Source organism: Salvia hispanica, chromosome 6, assembly GCF_023119035.1.
Source record: "Salvia hispanica cultivar TCC Black 2014 chromosome 6, UniMelb_Shisp_WGS_1.0, whole genome shotgun sequence".
Classification (NCBI taxonomy): domain Eukaryota; kingdom Viridiplantae; phylum Streptophyta; class Magnoliopsida; order Lamiales; family Lamiaceae; genus Salvia; species Salvia hispanica.
The window spans coordinates 31,292,322-31,308,298 of record NC_062970.1 but is presented as its reverse complement, the minus strand read 5'-3'; the positions used below and the strand labels follow the sequence as shown (position 1 = coordinate 31,308,298).

The window sequence follows — 15,977 nt, the reverse complement described above, 5'->3', positions numbered from 1 at the left end:
TATCAAACGAGTCTTATATGAGATGGGATACAAGTTATACAACAACTCATTAGAGAATAGACCTAGGTGATGTTCAGTTAATACAACACAGTACTATACTTCCTCCGTACATGAAATATTGTTCAAATTTGATTCGGTATAGGTTTAAGAATGTATAGAAATTTTTTTTAAAAGTTACTGGAAGGGGGGTTCCATATTTATATATTAATTTTATAATATAACGTTGATAACTTTTTACGGATGGATAAAAGTAATAAAGCTGGAAAATATGTTACTAACAGAGTGAATATTGATTACCTATTTATAATGAAAATTTAAAATTATTTTAATTAGAGGGAGGAGTATGATAATATTTCAAATAAATTAGACTAATCTTGGTTGACTGCTACTTTGAATCTCCTTCCACTCTATATGGTCTTGTGTGCCTCGTTCGCCAACCAAAATTCGCTTCTCATCTCCTTCACTTCATACTCATTTTCTCCGCATTCGTGTCTGTCACCATCTGCTCCTAAATCGAGTTCCTTCAATCAGGTAATAGTCGATTTTATCCAACGAATTCAGATCATGCGACCTCATTTCATGATTTTGCTTTGCAACCTGATCAGTGGAAAAATGCCAACTTATTGCTCGCTTTTTTTTGATTGATCAGAAACTGTGCTTGTTTAATTGTTAGATTTTCCTAATGAGCTCTCCATTCGCTGTTACTGTTGCTTCCTAAGGTTTGCTTTTGATTTTTTTCACGGTTAGATCTGCTGGTTGAATCAGTAAAGCTGTCCATTTTTGGTTACTTTTTTATCTTCTACTATGAGATTTATGTGAAGCTGAGATATGTAGTCGCACATTTATGGTGAAACTATTATTAGGGTTTACGGTATGACAGAAAATTAAGTGATGGAAATATGATTTTTGTTCGATTCTTTTTTATTTTTATTGATTATTTTTTGCACTTTTACATGCTATCTATTTTGATGTTGATTTTTTGTTGTTGCACTAGCATGTGGTATTCCGCCAGTAATTAATTACGAATTTTTGTTTGTGGATATGTGCTTTATTGTTCGGTTTGGAGTTTGGTTGGGTTTTAGTTATTGCCGATATTTATTCCATTCACTTTCTGGTTCAGTAAACACTTGTAGAAAGTTAAATTTATAGGACTCTTCTCTACTTATTTTTTCATGGTAATCTTGAATGGAACATTTCCAAGTGATGTTTTTTCCTTAGTTTTCTTTTTTGAGCCCTCCTCAGGAATGACAACGCAAACTGAGAGTTCTCCGCGAGCTCCGAGTGCTCAAATGATTGGAGATGCCTTTGTTGAGCAGTATTACCATATTCTCCACCGTTCTCCTGAGCTGGTTTATCGGTTTTACCAAGATGCAAGTATGTTGAGTCGACCGGATCTTAATGGTGACATGAAAACTGTGACAACCATGAAAGTGAGTCAAGCTTTCATTTTCATTACTTGCTACATATCTCAGATATCTGAGTTAAGTCCCCTTACTCCTCTCTCTTTTGAATACAGCACAGCTGTTCCACTAATTCTTGCTGTGTCCATATAATATCCTATACTATATGAGATCGATTTCAGGTTTTTCCATGCATCATATAAGAGAAAAAGATTCTTACATTCTTGTAAAAATTGAGTGGAGATCAGATAACTGAAACGTGGAATCAATTAGGCTAGCCTTCACATCCTCTGTTTTCACCTACCTGAATTGCTATGACCTATGACTCAAGGCCCTTCTTTTGATCAATAAGTTTAGTTCTAGATAACCTAATTTAGTTATACTGTTTTTTAAGTTTAGCTTCTGATCAGCATGGGAGGTTTACTGAAGAGTATGGTGTTAATGCCAGTCTCATTTTTTACCAGTGCATAAATGACGAGATATGTAACTTAGACTACAAGAACAACAAGCCAGAGATAAAAACTGCTGATGCTCAGAGTTCTTTTAAGGAGGGTGTCATAGTCCTTGTGACTGGGTGCTTGACTGGAAAGGACAACATGAGAAGGAAATTCACGCAAACATTTTTCCTTGCTCCTCAAGACAAGGGATACTATGTTTTTAATGATGTTTTCAGATACGTGGATGAGAGTAAATCAGATGCTGTCTCAGATGTGGCTACTGTAGCTGATGACATCCCATCAAGTTCTTTGACACAACATCCAGGTTTTCACTTCTCATTCTAAAATCTGAGCAAAGATGACTTTTCAGGATGACTTTCTTATCTTTGCCAATTTGTTTTCAGAGCCTGTGCAGGTGGTTGATCTCCCCAAAGAAGAAAATATAACTTACACTGAGGGAACTAAGACTGTTAAGGAGAAAGTTAATGACCTAGTGATTGAAGAGAGAGTATCTAGCCACCCTAGAGACATTGTGGTGGAAGCTGAATCTTGTTCAAATGAGAATCATGCATTAGCAGAAGAACCAATTATTTCTGCATTCCACGAGGACGCTCCAAAAAAGTCATATGCTTCAATAGTTAGTTCAAAAACAAAGGGACCTGCCAAAGTTTATGTTCCTACTAAAGCAAGAGTAGCTTCTACAAAGACTGAGCAGCAATCTATTATTCCTGCTGCGGAGGCTTCAGTTTCTGAAGCATCAGAGAACCATGCAACTGTTAATGCCCCAGAAATTGATGATGCCCGGGATGAAGGTATTTTATCCTTTTTGGAGCTCTTTTGCAACATTCAAATGCAAGAGCATATAAAATGAGAAATCGGGATTAGGAAAACTTGATGGAAGCAAAGACCTCCATGATGTGTAGCCAACAGTTCAATAGCTGTCAATTCTTACTTGTGCCCTTATTTGATGAATCCATTGATTTTTTACGTTTGTTTCTTACAGTTGAAGGTCATTCCATATACATCCGGAATTTGCCTCTATATGTGACTGTTGCTCAACTTGAAACCGAATTTGCAAAATTTGGACCTATCAAGCAGAATGGGGTCCAAGTCCGCAGTAAAGAGGTTAGCCATAATGCAGGTTTTACTGCATTATTCTTTTCTTGAGCTAATACTGATGTTAGTATGTAGTATGTTAGTATGTTATTACCTATCTGGCATACATGCCACAGGGTGTTTCTTACCCCTGGAATCCATTTTACATCTATTTTTGGACAGTTTGTATAATATCTTACTCCTATCTTTGCAGCTACAAGGATTCTGTTTTGGCTTTGTTGAGTTTCAAGAATTCAGCTCCATGCAAAGTGCAATCAAGGTCTGTCTCTACAATTCTAGTTATTGTCAACAGTCCTCAAGAAAGCTTTTGCTCTTCAAAAACCAGCCTCCTTGGAGCTCTTATGTTGACATTTAATTTTGTTCTGGACCACAAAGGCATCGTTAGACTCTTTCTGCTATCCTTTTCTTACTAATGCAGTTATGCCTTTCTATCTCACGGCGTCATGATTTGAGGGTTTGAGCCATCTTATTCAATGAGAATCATGCAATTCTGACCTGGCAAAGAAGCTGTCTATATCAATCATCTTTACATCAACTCTTTATCTTATTGCCGTGATTTTTAGCTTCTGAACTTTTTCCCTTTTCATCGTTGCTTGTTCTGCGTTTAGCTTTAAGCATTGGAGCAGATATCGGGACTATAGAACATCTCCATCTTATCGTATCTCATTTCAAAACCCTATAGATGGAACTTACTAACTCTGCATGAAGTGAGATCCTAGTTATTTGGTGAAATAATTGATTAGTGATTTTCAAAGATTGCCAATTTAAAAAATCTATGCTAGAATGATTTTAATTCTCATTTAATCAGGAGTTGCAGCACACAGCACACTCATGAATTGAAAACAATGTGATGTTTTTTCCTCCTAGAAATGAGTACAATGGATGGGGGTTGTTGCAACATTAAATTAAAATACTGCATCACAGTGCTTTTCTTGTTGATGTACAATTTTGTCTACTTTTGTTTTTTATTTCACCTTATACGTGCATTCTATGCAACAATTTTGCATATTCTCCGATCATTACACTCAATTGATCTGATGATTTTGTCCATGCTGTTAACAATTGGCGATCCTTCTAAGAATGGGAGAGGCTGAAGTGTTTGCATTCTATTATTCTTTCCTCTGAATGCTTCAAATGCACACTTGTTTATGATTTGGAAATTTTCTGAAGAAGAGTTAGCTTAACTTCTCTGTATTTGATGCTCATATTTTGCTTAGCTCTCCAATCAGTGGCCTATCATATACTATTAGTTATAGTGTGTTTTTTTGTTCTGGTAATTCATAATAAGAACTTGTAGATGATCTTTATAGTCCATGTTATAATGTTAACTATTCACATTTCAGGCTTCTCCTATAACTATTGGGGACCATCAAGCTACTGTGGAGATAAAGAGAACTACGACTCGAGGTGAGCCAGAACCATTAACTTTATATATTCTTCTAGTTCTATGCATGTGATACTTAATAAACTGAGATTGACATATTTCCTGTAGTAGGCAGCGCGAGGGGCCGTTTTAGTTCGTCCAGGGGAGGGTTTCGTAATGAAAATTTCAAGGGCCGTGGCAACTTCAGTGGTGGTCGGACCTATGTGAGGAGTGATAGCATCAGGGGTCGAGGAAATTTCAGCAGTGGGCGGAGTGGAGAAAGTTATCACCAACAGGGAAGAGGACAAGGCAGCCGTCGCCTCAGTCCAATTCAGAATGTAGCTTCAGCGTAGATTGAATGTGAGATATATGCCTGAAATATCAGATGTTACTAGTCCTTTTGACTCAGATTTAATCATAAATCAATTATCTTCTTGATTTGTTTGATATGAGTGTGGGGGCATGTTAGGGTGCCACCATCCCTTAAAATAACACCATACCACCCTTCCTAGCCAATCATTTGTACACGTGGATGAATAATAAGCTGCCACGTGGCAAAAAAATAAAATAAAAAAATCTGAAAAAGACGGCCAACAATTTGTTGGTCTTTATTCAGCAATTTTTCTTGTCCAGCAATATCCGACACACTATACAACAATCTATAGATTGTTGTGTAGTGTTTGTAATATTGTTGTGTAGCGTTTATAATATTGATGTATAAATGATGTCATGATGTCACTTTAAGAGGGATTGTCATTTTAACACAAATCTATATGAGTGTGTCTACAATTAATAATTCGATTAATATATCGTCAATACTTAACTACTACTACAATAAATTAATCAGTACTAGTATTACCATAAGTTGGGACAATTTCGTTAAAAATGCTATAACGACGGGACATTATAAAGTTGAATTGTACGAATATTTATATGTGGTACTAGTTAGAATTGTAAGAATCGTGATGTAGGAAGCTTGTGCATTGATATTATTTGAACAGCATATTCATATTTGGAAATTGGAAACGAATTCTTCTAACCCTAAACTAGGACAGCAGGGGAAAAATGGGGCAAGGAAGCTATACTTCTCATTTACAATTACAAGTAGCTACAGATTACATCCCTAAACCACCTTCCTAACAAGACGGCGGCTGCAGCTGTTTCAACCGCCGTACCACCTGCTTCATGGTTGGCCTCGTTGATAGCGACTCCACCGTGCACACCACTGCCAAGTGCAACACTTCCACCAGATCGTCATGTGGGCCCGCATCCCACAATCCGGCTGTGAAGAACTCCTTCGCCCTCCCCTGCCTCAGTAGCATACACCCCCAAGCCACAATGTTGAATCCGTTCCCATAGGAAGAAAACGAGGGATCTAGTGCTTTCTTGTCCGAGATCAGCTCCAGCAGCACAACCCCGTAGCTGTAAACATCCGCCTTGTCTGATACACGGCAGGTCATGGCATATTCTGGGGCCACGTACCCAAATGTTCCAGCCACGCCAGTGGTGGCGTGAGTCTCCGAAGTCCCGAGAAGCCTGGCCAGTCCAAAATCCGAGAGATAAGCATTGTACTCGTCGTCCAACAGTATGTTGCTAGGCTTGACATCGCGATGGAGAACGCGTGGCACACACTGATCGTGCAGGTAGGCCAGTGCCCGAGCGATGTCCAGAGCAATCTTGTGCAGTATCCTCCAATCAACAGCTCTTGTGGATCTCTCCTGTATGAACTTCTCCAGATTGCCTCCCGGTAGATAGTTATATATCAGAAACATCTCTGTTTCACTGGCGTGGTATCCGATCAGGGTCACAAGGTTCGGATGTCGGAGCCTGCCCAGAGTCTTGATCTCTGCATCGAATTGCTGAACTCCTTGGAAGCGGCCAACTGCAAGGCGTTTGATGGCCACCAAGTGACCGGGTGCGATTTCTGCCTTGTATGTCGCCCCAAAACCTCCATTGCCTATGCAGTTGCTCGCATTGAAGCTGCTCGTGGCACGCACCACGTTCTCAAAGGTCAGTGGGACTCCAATGTCGTTGAAGACTATCACTTCCTTTCTGGCAGTTCCACTGACTCTGGACCTCGGTTTCCATTTCCTGGTGTAAAAGAAAAGCACGACAAGGGCAAGGAAAACTGAAAACACTGCTGCTGCTGATGTGATAGAAGCAATTTCAACTGAGTTTAGGCTGCCGTTGCCTCCTTGTTGCCTTGAAGTTGATGGTGGCGAAGAAGCTGTGTCTGGCGAGTTTCCCACTGTTCCTTGTTGCTCTGCAGCTGATGACGACAATGAGGACAGAGGGCAGTGCAAAAAAGGATTCCCAAGAAAGCTGTTGCACTGATTCATATTACTGTTGAGAGGAAGTGGCCCAGACAGATTATTGAATGACACATTAAACGCTGAGATAGAGGATACATTTCCCAGTTCGGAAGGGAGCTGCCCCGATAGTTTATTGTTGTTCAGGAGGAGAACCGTCAAGTTTTTCAAATCTGCAAGACCTTTTGGAATTTCACCGGATAGAGAGTTTGATGACAACTCAAGAACCTCAAGAGAGTATAGCTGCCCCAAACTTGCAGGGATTGAACCATCCAGATTATTTCCAGCCAAAGAGAGAGTTTTGATATCCTTTAGCTGGCCAAGGCTGCTCGGAATCGAACCTTGCAAAGGATTCCAGCTTAAATTAAGAAGAACAAGTGAACTCAAGTTGCCGATGCTGGGAGGTAGAGTTCCAGAAAACTGATTCTTGGAAGCATCTAGCAGTACCATGGACTTGCACACTGTGGCCATCTCAGTTGGGACTCGGCCCGATAACCCATTGTCACTTACGTTCACTATGACACCTCTAAATTGATCACACTTATCCAACAACGCTCCGGGAAAAGCCCCTGAGAGCTTGTTGCTTCCTGCAAGAAAGGCATAAACAGTTTGCTTTCCTACTCTTTCAGGTGCAATAGGCATCGGTGGCAGGGGCCCACTGAGATTGTTCGAACCAAAGTTATGCAATACCAATAAACTATCTACATCTCCAGAAAGTGGTAACGAGGATTCGAGCTGAGCTCTATATCTGAAATACGACAGGTATGCATAAGCAGGATCATAAGTTCCGGTAGAATCTCCATACAAGGACTTTACAGGAGCACATGATTCGTAACTGAATCTGGGTATTGAACCCGAAAAATGATTCCCACTGATATCGAACACTTCCATACAAGGTACAGGAACTTTGTCGCTGATCTCCCCACCAAGCCGGTTGGAGCTCAAATCAAGAAACTGCAGCTTCTTGCAGTTGCTGAAGCTGACAGGCATTTTCCCCGAGTAATAGTTTTCAGCCAAATTCAGCATCTCCAAGTTACTGCAGGAACCCCAACTATCAGGAAGGTCCCCATCCAACATTGCTCTAGGCACCCACACCATCTTCAAGCTTGAGAGACGAGTAATTTCATTTGGAAGGGTACCCTCATAGAAATTGTACTCATCAGCGGGCAATGCCAGCTTTTCCATCGAATAACCACCACCTAAACTCGAAACATTTGGTAGAGGATTCCACGAGTTTGCCAATACAAGAACTGAAAGACTTGTACAGTTACCAATCTGAGGTGGAATAGGACCCCCAAAATTGTTCCTTGACACGTCCATGACTTGAAGTTGACTCAACTGACCCAGCTCACTAGGAAGAACCTCCTCCAACAGATTCGAGTACAATAGAAGGGTCTTCAGCCCACTGCATTTTGCAATTTCTCTCGGAATACCATCAGTCAAAAAATTCCCAGAGAGCTCCAAATGCTGGAGCTTCCCACAATTATCACCAATCTCAACTGGAATAGATCCACCAAGCATATTAAACGACAAATGAAGCCCGCTCAAATCCCTAAATCCGCCCACAAACCCCGGAATTGATCCATTCAACTGATTCCCAGCTAAATTCAGTACTTGAAGGCCCATACAATTTGACAAAGAACTTGGCAGCCCTCCAGCAATTTTATTGAATCCCAAATTAAGAACTTTCAAATTTCTCAACCCACTAAATCGAGAGGGCAAAGCGCCCGAGATCAAATTCCCTTCAAGATCAAGCACTTCAAGCTTTTCCATGCCCCAAATTTCAGCAGGAATTTCACCACTCAATTCATTGAAAGGCAGTGATAAAATCTTGAGTTCGCTAAGCTTAGCAGCAGAAGCCGACAATTTACCCAAAATTTTACGATCCCTACCCAAACAATTCCTTCTAATCCCAAACCCATAGAGCGGAAACTGAGCAATTCGAGCACAAGATAAAGAATTACCTCCGCCGGTTATATTGAGCGCCACGACCCGCGAACCCGGCCCGCACGAAACCCCGGCCCATGAGCAGTGATTCGGGTTGTCCGAACCCCAGCTGCTCAGCACTCTATAGGGGTCGGAAATTGAGGCCTTGAGCTCCAAAAGCGCAGATTTATCCAAATCGGAGCCCCAAACAGCTCCATTTTGAGCTGAGAAGAAAACGAAGAGCAGAATCAAGAGCTTCAACGGCTTGTGGTTGCGGAGATGGTGCCATTTCATGATGAAAGAACAACGTCAAAGCCCGGCCCGGACCCTTCCTTGTTTCCCCTCCCCTTCTCTATTGAAAACACGTCAAAGCCTTCAACCCTAGCCCTAATTTTGGGGCTGCTTTTGGTGCAATTTTTAATTGAAGTCGTGACACAGAGTCTACGAGGAGTAAAGAGGAGAGAGTGACAGGAAAAGAGAGAGAGAAAGAGGAACAGTGAGTTGTTTCTTGGTTTGAGAAAACGCGTTGGTCTTCCTATTTCCTTTTCTCTTTAAAAAATATTATTATTTTCTATTTTCTTTGGTTTTACCAATTGTTTAAATTCCACATAATTTTGGTCTTAAGCTGGACGACAATATAATTCGTTGCACTAATTGGTGATTCTTATATCCACACCACTAATTTACTCTTTTTTAATTTGTTTTATATGTTTATTGATGGTATACACATTTTAACATTGTTGAAATCGAAACTATCAGAATCTGGAGTAATTGGTTAGTTAAAACCTCGATTACATTGAGGATATAGAGAATCAGGTTTAATAGTTTTCTTTTTATTACGATATATCTAGTTGGATAAGCAAGTTTTTTGAATTGAATATGATTATGAACTAAACAATTTGACATGCTTTGGAAACAGTATTTTAAATGCCATTCTAAAAATTAAACATGTTGATATTTATTCTCTATATGATTATATCCACTTAAAAAAAAAAAAACTGACGATATATATCTGTAGTAGCATATATTCATACGAGAATCAATCTTTGATGAAGAAAAAATATTCGATCTAATGGGCATAATAAAACTATGTGGAGATAGTATTTCATAAAATAAATGAAACGAAAGCGGTGAGGAAGGAAGATACGAACGTTATTTTAAACATGATATAGTATAACATATAATGCAATTTGAATTCAAATTGAAAAAATAGTACATTTACCAGTATATTATGATCGAATCTACCCATTTAGAACTGGTTTACTGCTTAACTAGTATATTTTTACTATCTATATACTCCCTCCGTCCCGGGTTAGTCGCACGTTTACTGTTGGGCACGGAGGTTAAGAAATTATATTAAATAAATAGGAGAGATGAAAAAAGTAGGAAAGATAAGAGAGAGTAAAGTAAATGATAGAATAAAAAAAGAGTGATTAGATGTTTTGTCTTTTGTTAAAAAAAGGAAAGAGTGCAAATAACTTGGGACGCCCTAAAGAGAAACTATTGCAAGTAACGCGGGACGGAGTTGTATGCAGGAGATAAATACTCCTTATCCACATTTTTATTCACTATACATGATTAAGCAAATCACTGGCATTAAACGATGAGTTTTCATATTTGAATTCTGTTAACCAACAGGCAACAGCAATAAATATCCTTCGAATGGGACATCCAATAATGACATGACAAATAATATTGGACTCTATTTTTCTAAGAGTTACTAGAATATACCAGCCATGAGTTTAATTGATTAGATACATGGCTGTTTAATCAATTTATTTATTGAGTTCTGGGTTTTTATATTTGTATATAGTGGTAGATGAGAGAGAGGTGGGGTTGAGGAATGGGTGCCAGAACATGGTCAATAAGTAAATAGGCCCAAATGTAGGCCCAGTGGTCATAGAATTGATTTTTGATGGGCTTCCATTATTTCCTTTACTATTGTCCGAATGTGCATGATATTTTATTCACTCCAATGTAAATTGAAAAGAATGGCTAAAGAGAGATTTTATTTTAATTGAACACCATGATTATTATTTCTAAACATTTTAGAAAATGTACCTATTCTTTAAGGAATTCTTTATTGTGCCTAAATAATACAAGCACATGATATACATAGAACCAAACTACAGGATGTAAGTGTAACCCCTGGGTGTGGGGAATGAAAATGCAAGAATCAACATATTTGATTTCACTAATTCTAAATTCAACACACAAAACATTTAATCTAACACACACCAACTCTGTTGTAGGTCACTGGGTATACGAAAGCCTTCGCTGCCCGGACGAGGCAATAAGAACTCCGATAGCCACAACAAACATAACCAACATGCTCACTAGCAACACATAGGTCCGTCGCGACGATCTCCAGTACTCTCCAAACAACAGCACCCCCCAAAATGTACTCACCAGTGGCAGAGCCTGCACCATTTATATTAGCATACTAAGTACACCATTTTACTCAAGTAAACAATTTTTTCACAAACTAACTAACCTGAACGCAATCAGCGGCGGCATATCCAGCAGCCTGCCCTCCCACAAACTGCAGCCCGTTGCCTAACCCACAGAGCAGACCGGCCAAAAAGGCGAGCCATCTCCCGTCCCAATCCCTAAGGTACTGCATTATGGAGGATCTTGGCAGCTTTAGGACGGGGCGGTAGAGAAAGATGATGTTTATGAGTGCTGCAACGACGAAGAATGAGAGGGAGAAGTAGAAGAAGGCTGCGTAGACGACTAGCTTTGGGACGCCCGGGCTCAGCACGTGCCACTGGTCGTTTGTGGCTAAGTTGAATGCCGGGGAGAAGAGAGCGTAGCACACACCGGCGAAGAAAGTGATGCTCAACCCTAACCAGATGCTCTTTCCAAAAACCTGTTGCAATGCAACATGCTTAAAGCTTAACTACAAATTTAACGCATCTTCGTCTAGGGACTAATAACCTTGATGGCTCTGTTGTTCTCAAGCTGGATCAGATGTTGCGCTGAGCCGGTTCTTGCTTTGCCCTCTTGGCTATTTGCGCGCTCCATGTCTGTATATGTGAGTTCAGTTGCAGAAATTCAAAAGGATTATATATGTAGTACTCCTACTATATATACCTTTGTGTTGATCTGTTTCTTGGTTATTGGATGTGACAACACCCCTGGTAAATTGATGATAAAGTGATTCCCTATTGCAGAATCCATATATAAGAAGCAAATTGGGAGAGCAAGTAGAGGTTGTAGGATCATACTGTGCATCAATATGAGAGAGTTTTGCTGCATTGTCAGCAGCGTTGGAGGAATGAACGGCAGAGCCCAAAAAAACTGCAATCAGGAAACATCCCACTCCTGGGAAAAGTATTTCTGCTCTGTTGATTTTATCATCCAGAAAATAGTTCATGCTTGTGCCTGTTGCCAAATGAAACAAAAATAACTATATAACAATATCTCACGTAGGTATACAATAAGTCTTACATACCATTCCTTTTTATCACCAATTAATTTTTTACAATAAAATATGGAGTATTTCTATCATTGTGTTTTAATTGCTCTCTTACAACAATTCCCCGCATCTTTATTAAAATTAAAAAGAGAACTAAAACTATTGTGTTATAAAAATTAAAAAGAGAAGTACAATTATTGTATATAAGTTTCATGAACCACTCTTCCTATTACTATTAGTCTTTTATTTTTCACATTTTTCATACAAACATTAATTAATTAATGTGTTTGAAGTAGTAGTTAGTTACCTAAGACAACTGCTAAGCTTGATGTGATGACCTCCGTGACTGACAGCCCTACAAAGGGCCAAGCATACTGCGTCGCCAAGTTGCCCAGCCCAAGGAATACTCCGCCGGACATGGCAATCAAAACACAACCCCAATTCTTCTCAATCTGAAAACAATTTATTCACTCAAACTTGATAAATACTGTATGTTACCTGAGAGAAGTCCTGGCTAGATTCCAAGTCCAAAATAAAAGAGTTGATGATGGTACCTGAGAAAGTTGAGTGATGAAATTGGGCATGTTAGGTTTGGTATCGCCAATCTGACCAAGCGTTAAAGCGATGAGGATAGCGGTCAAGAAATTGGTGATAGAATAATCGAGATAGGTATGCTGAGGAAGGCGGCCGCGCCGCTCCAACTGCGCCAGGAACGCCGGCCATGTCCCGAGAAACACCAGCGCAACAAGCATGCACCCTATCGCTCCACTCTTACTCTCCACCAAATACATTTTTATTTTATGCTGCAAATCTCAAACATAAACTTATATATCAAGAACACGGAAACACAACTTTCCATACAAACAATTAAACTCTAGATTTCGTCAAGTGTTGGTGTTTTAGAATGTCACTCTCACTACCATCAGGCGTAACATATTCAACAACTGGAATATAGTACAATGTTATCTATTAGAAATGTGGGACAAGATATTAGAATTTTAACACGCCCCCTCACGTGTGGGCCGGAATGACACATCGGACTTCCATCACGTGGATAGGCAAGGGAAGAGATAAAGAAATAAACCATCATCGACTTGGGCCTTGCTCTGATACCATATTAGAAATGGGCCACTCACCCCTTAAAAGGCCTCATAAGAGGGAGGGTTATCCACACTTATATAGAGAAGCTAGGATCATCACCAAGCCGTTGTGGGACGAGATATTAGAATTTTAACATTATCCAAATACATATTGTATGTATTTTAAAAGCTCTATTAAAATGTACATTATTCAGTTATTATAATTCCTTTTTCTCCTCTTGTTTTACTCTTTATAACTCAAACACAAAATTGTATCAAATCATAAAATTTCATGTTGAATAAAAAATATTCCAATTAAATAGGATGGAAGGAGTAGTACTTAACTATCTTCAACTTAAAGAAATTCAAATGTACTTATTTTAATATATAGGGTACACGGTGCGTGATCAAATACTAACTAAGTTACAATAATAACTAATACTACCTCTGTCCCTGAAAATTTGATACATATTACCATTTCGGTCCGTCCCAGAAAATTTGATACATTTCACTTTTACCATTTTTGGTAGTGGACCTCATATTCCACTAACTTATTCCTACTCACATTTTATTATAAAATAATACTTTAAAAGTAGGACCCACATCCCACCAACTTTTTCAACTCACTTTCCATTACATTTCTTAAAATCCGTGTCGGGTCAAAGTGTAGCAAATTTTGGGGGACGGAGGTAGTAACTAATATCAACTTTGTTTGTTAAAAATATCAACATAGAGACATAAATTTATCAATCTTCTTGTGCTGATAAACTTATGTCTTTGTGTTGATATTTAAATTTTACACTTTGTATTGATATAATTATGTCTTTGTATTGATATTTTTAATACACAATATTGAAAGTTATTAGTTATTACCGTAAATTAGTTAGCACACTAACGCAACCCGATGGTACACAATTCATGTACTATTAGTTTACTCTCACATTTTATTTGCAAGCTACTTATATAAAATCGAAATATTTTACCTAAAATGCCTGAAAATAATAATTCTAAGTTTCGGATCGATCATTCATACACTTTTATATCCATTGAGAATATTGCGTTATTCAAATGAAATAATTATGTATGAATGTTTTTATAGTGTATGTTTTAAGAACAATGTAATCATTTTAATGCTCTAAAAGTCTAAATATAAGAAAAATACAAAGAAGCATGTAGATCCAAAAGTGAGATAATGTGGTGGAGTCGGTTGAGAGGTGGGATAGAAATTGGAATTAAGGTATCTGATTAGGATTTAGATATACAGATGGCAACACTGCCATCATATGATGACAAACTAATTATTGATTCATAAAATTCTTATTGAACTCGTGTAACCTAATCTTTATGACGAGGTACTTCACTTAAAAAAACACGTTGATTACCAACGGTAAAATCCATGGGTAAAATCAAATTATCCGTTGAAAAATGTGATACTAAGGGATTACCAAGGGACACCAGACGTAAGGAAAAGGCACGTCGCAAATTTTTTTTACCAAGGAATATTTGCCGTTGGAAAAATTCCCAACGGCAAATCCCTTGGTAAATCTTGGGTTATGGTTGAGGGAATTTCCAACGGCAGTTGTCCGTTGGTAACTGATGATTATGGTTTAGAGAATTACCAACGGCAATTGACCGTTGGTAATAATGCAGAAATTTTATACAGCTCCATTTCACTTTTCATCATGCCTGTACACAATATCATGTTTCTAGCTATATAATAAAATCTATAACAAACAAATAATGACCAACAAAATAAGAATCACAATAGATAAAATTCACCAAAACATAACCAATATTGTACGAATCAAAAAGAAGCATAGAGTATCAAGTTTAGAAGTTAGTTTGTGAGACATCAATTCTAATAACTAATAGCAGCAACATCATCATCATCATCATCATCAATTCTAGCTAGTAGCATCATCATCATCAACAACAGGAGTGTGACTTGATTGTTGGGGTAGCTTGGACATAAACCGCTTCATCATCTCTTCCATCTCCAGTTTTCACTCGCGTCTTTCCTTAAGCAATTCTAGCTCCATTTTAGCCATCATTTCTTGTTGCAATCCATCTCGTATTCGGTCCACAATGGAGGGATCCAAGCCAACTGAGGGGTTTTGTGTCGAGTTGTTACACATAAGGCGTTTTGCAAAGTTCCCTGCCCCTATCATCCTATTTTTCTTGTCGAGCTTGCCTCCAAGAACATCATCTATGAAAATCTTGCTCAAATTTGGATTGTCACCATTTGTTGCAGCAATAGCTTTCACTTTCGCCTAAATAATAACAAATTTATACGTGTAAAATTAGCATTCAAGGATATTCTGACATGAACAGCAGCCCTTCGCCACAAGCAAACAGATATTCAGACCTCCATCACTCTCTCACTCTCTCACACTCTCACACACACTGTGACTTGTATACGTGTAACTCCCATCCTCGTAAGTGTGTAGTGCGTGGAACGAGTCATAAGTAAAAAAAGCAGTAAGTCCAAAGGGAAATAGTAAACATATGCTAGCAGGTAGAAACACATGTTGCCATGTAATATTGAAAAATATAGGACATATTTTCATTGAAGTTCCAGAAAAAATAAATGAGCTTGCACGAGCAGTAGGAAGCAGAAAATTGGTCCTTCTAGCTAAAACTTTTGGTTACTCGGTTACTCTGCTCAAATTGCAAAGAAGTAAACAACACAGTGGATCCTTCATTCATCCAATAAGCAATAAAAAAATCATACCTTATCCAGAAAATCAGACAGGAATCCGGTAAGCAGTCAGCGATCAAATAAATATTAAGTAGGATTTATCGGATCCTTGGTTTATCAATAAGATTCAATATCAGCAAACTTGAGGTAAACCAGAACAACAGAAAATCATCAATGTCAGTTAATTCCTCACCATTGAAAGAAGAAGAAAACGATTGGAAATCAAAGGTA

At 38.6% G+C, this 15,977-nt stretch overlaps 3 protein-coding genes across 5 annotated transcripts; 1 reads left to right on the top strand and 2 right to left on the bottom strand.

Annotated features, from left to right (window-relative positions):
* Positions 1-381: 381 nt before the first annotated feature.
* Positions 382-4,763, top strand: LOC125196907 (nuclear transport factor 2-like). Of its 3 annotated transcripts, none has more exons than XM_048095572.1 (8): positions 382-531; positions 1,243-1,430; positions 1,865-2,162; positions 2,242-2,649; positions 2,841-2,962; positions 3,147-3,212; positions 4,297-4,360; positions 4,449-4,763. In XM_048095572.1, the coding sequence occupies exons 2-8, from the start codon at positions 1,245-1,247 to the stop codon at positions 4,667-4,669; spliced, it is 1,365 nt and encodes a 454-aa protein (XP_047951529.1). In that variant the 5' UTR covers positions 382-531; positions 1,243-1,244; the 3' UTR covers positions 4,670-4,763. The 3 variants fall into 3 exon arrangements, with proteins under 3 accessions (XP_047951529.1, XP_047951527.1, XP_047951528.1); XM_048095570.1 differs by having other exon boundaries at positions 4,446-4,763; XM_048095571.1 differs by having other exon boundaries at positions 388-531; positions 1,219-1,430; positions 4,446-4,763.
* A 519-nt stretch (positions 4,764-5,282) lies between these two features.
* LOC125194251 (LRR receptor-like serine/threonine-protein kinase RPK2) lies at positions 5,283-9,061 on the bottom strand. The gene has a single exon (XM_048092371.1). It carries the CDS (start codon positions 8,843-8,845, stop codon positions 5,453-5,455), a length of 3,393 nt encoding a protein of 1,130 aa, XP_047948328.1. The 5' UTR covers positions 8,846-9,061; the 3' UTR covers positions 5,283-5,452.
* A 1,584-nt stretch (positions 9,062-10,645) lies between these two features.
* Positions 10,646-12,899, bottom strand: LOC125193016 (ureide permease 1-like). The gene is made up of 7 exons (XM_048090715.1): positions 12,524-12,899; positions 12,277-12,421; positions 11,779-11,935; positions 11,645-11,715; positions 11,489-11,577; positions 11,046-11,420; positions 10,646-10,972 (listed from the first exon to the last, which is right to left on the bottom strand). Exons 1-7 carry the CDS (start codon positions 12,758-12,760, stop codon positions 10,805-10,807), a joined length of 1,242 nt encoding a protein of 413 aa, XP_047946672.1. The 5' UTR covers positions 12,761-12,899; the 3' UTR covers positions 10,646-10,804.
* Positions 12,900-15,977: the final 3,078 nt, after the last annotated feature.

Bases quoted from the DNA above. Each gene is read 5' to 3' on its own strand.
- LOC125196907 (XM_048095570.1), top strand. From the start codon at position 1,245: ATGACAACGCAAACTGAGAGTTCTCCGCGAGCTCCGAGTGCTCAAATG. The intron at 2,163-2,241 runs GTTTTCACTTCT...ATTTGTTTTCAG, and splicing joins TTCTTTGACACAACATCCAG to AGCCTGTGCAGGTGGTTGAT. The intron at 4,361-4,445 runs GTGAGCCAGAAC...TATTTCCTGTAG, and splicing joins AAAGAGAACTACGACTCGAG to TAGGCAGCGCGAGGGGCCGT.
- LOC125193016 (XM_048090715.1), bottom strand. From the start codon at position 12,760: ATGTATTTGGTGGAGAGTAAGAGTGGAGCGATAGGGTGCATGCTTGTT. The intron at 11,716-11,778 runs GTATGATCCTAC...ATTCTGCAATAG, and splicing joins CTCTCTCATATTGATGCACA to GGAATCACTTTATCATCAAT. The intron at 11,421-11,488 runs GTTATTAGTCCC...GCATTGCAACAG, and splicing joins AGAACAACAGAGCCATCAAG to GTTTTTGGAAAGAGCATCTG.
- LOC125194251 (XM_048092371.1), bottom strand. From the start codon at position 8,845: ATGAAATGGCACCATCTCCGCAACCACAAGCCGTTGAAGCTCTTGATT.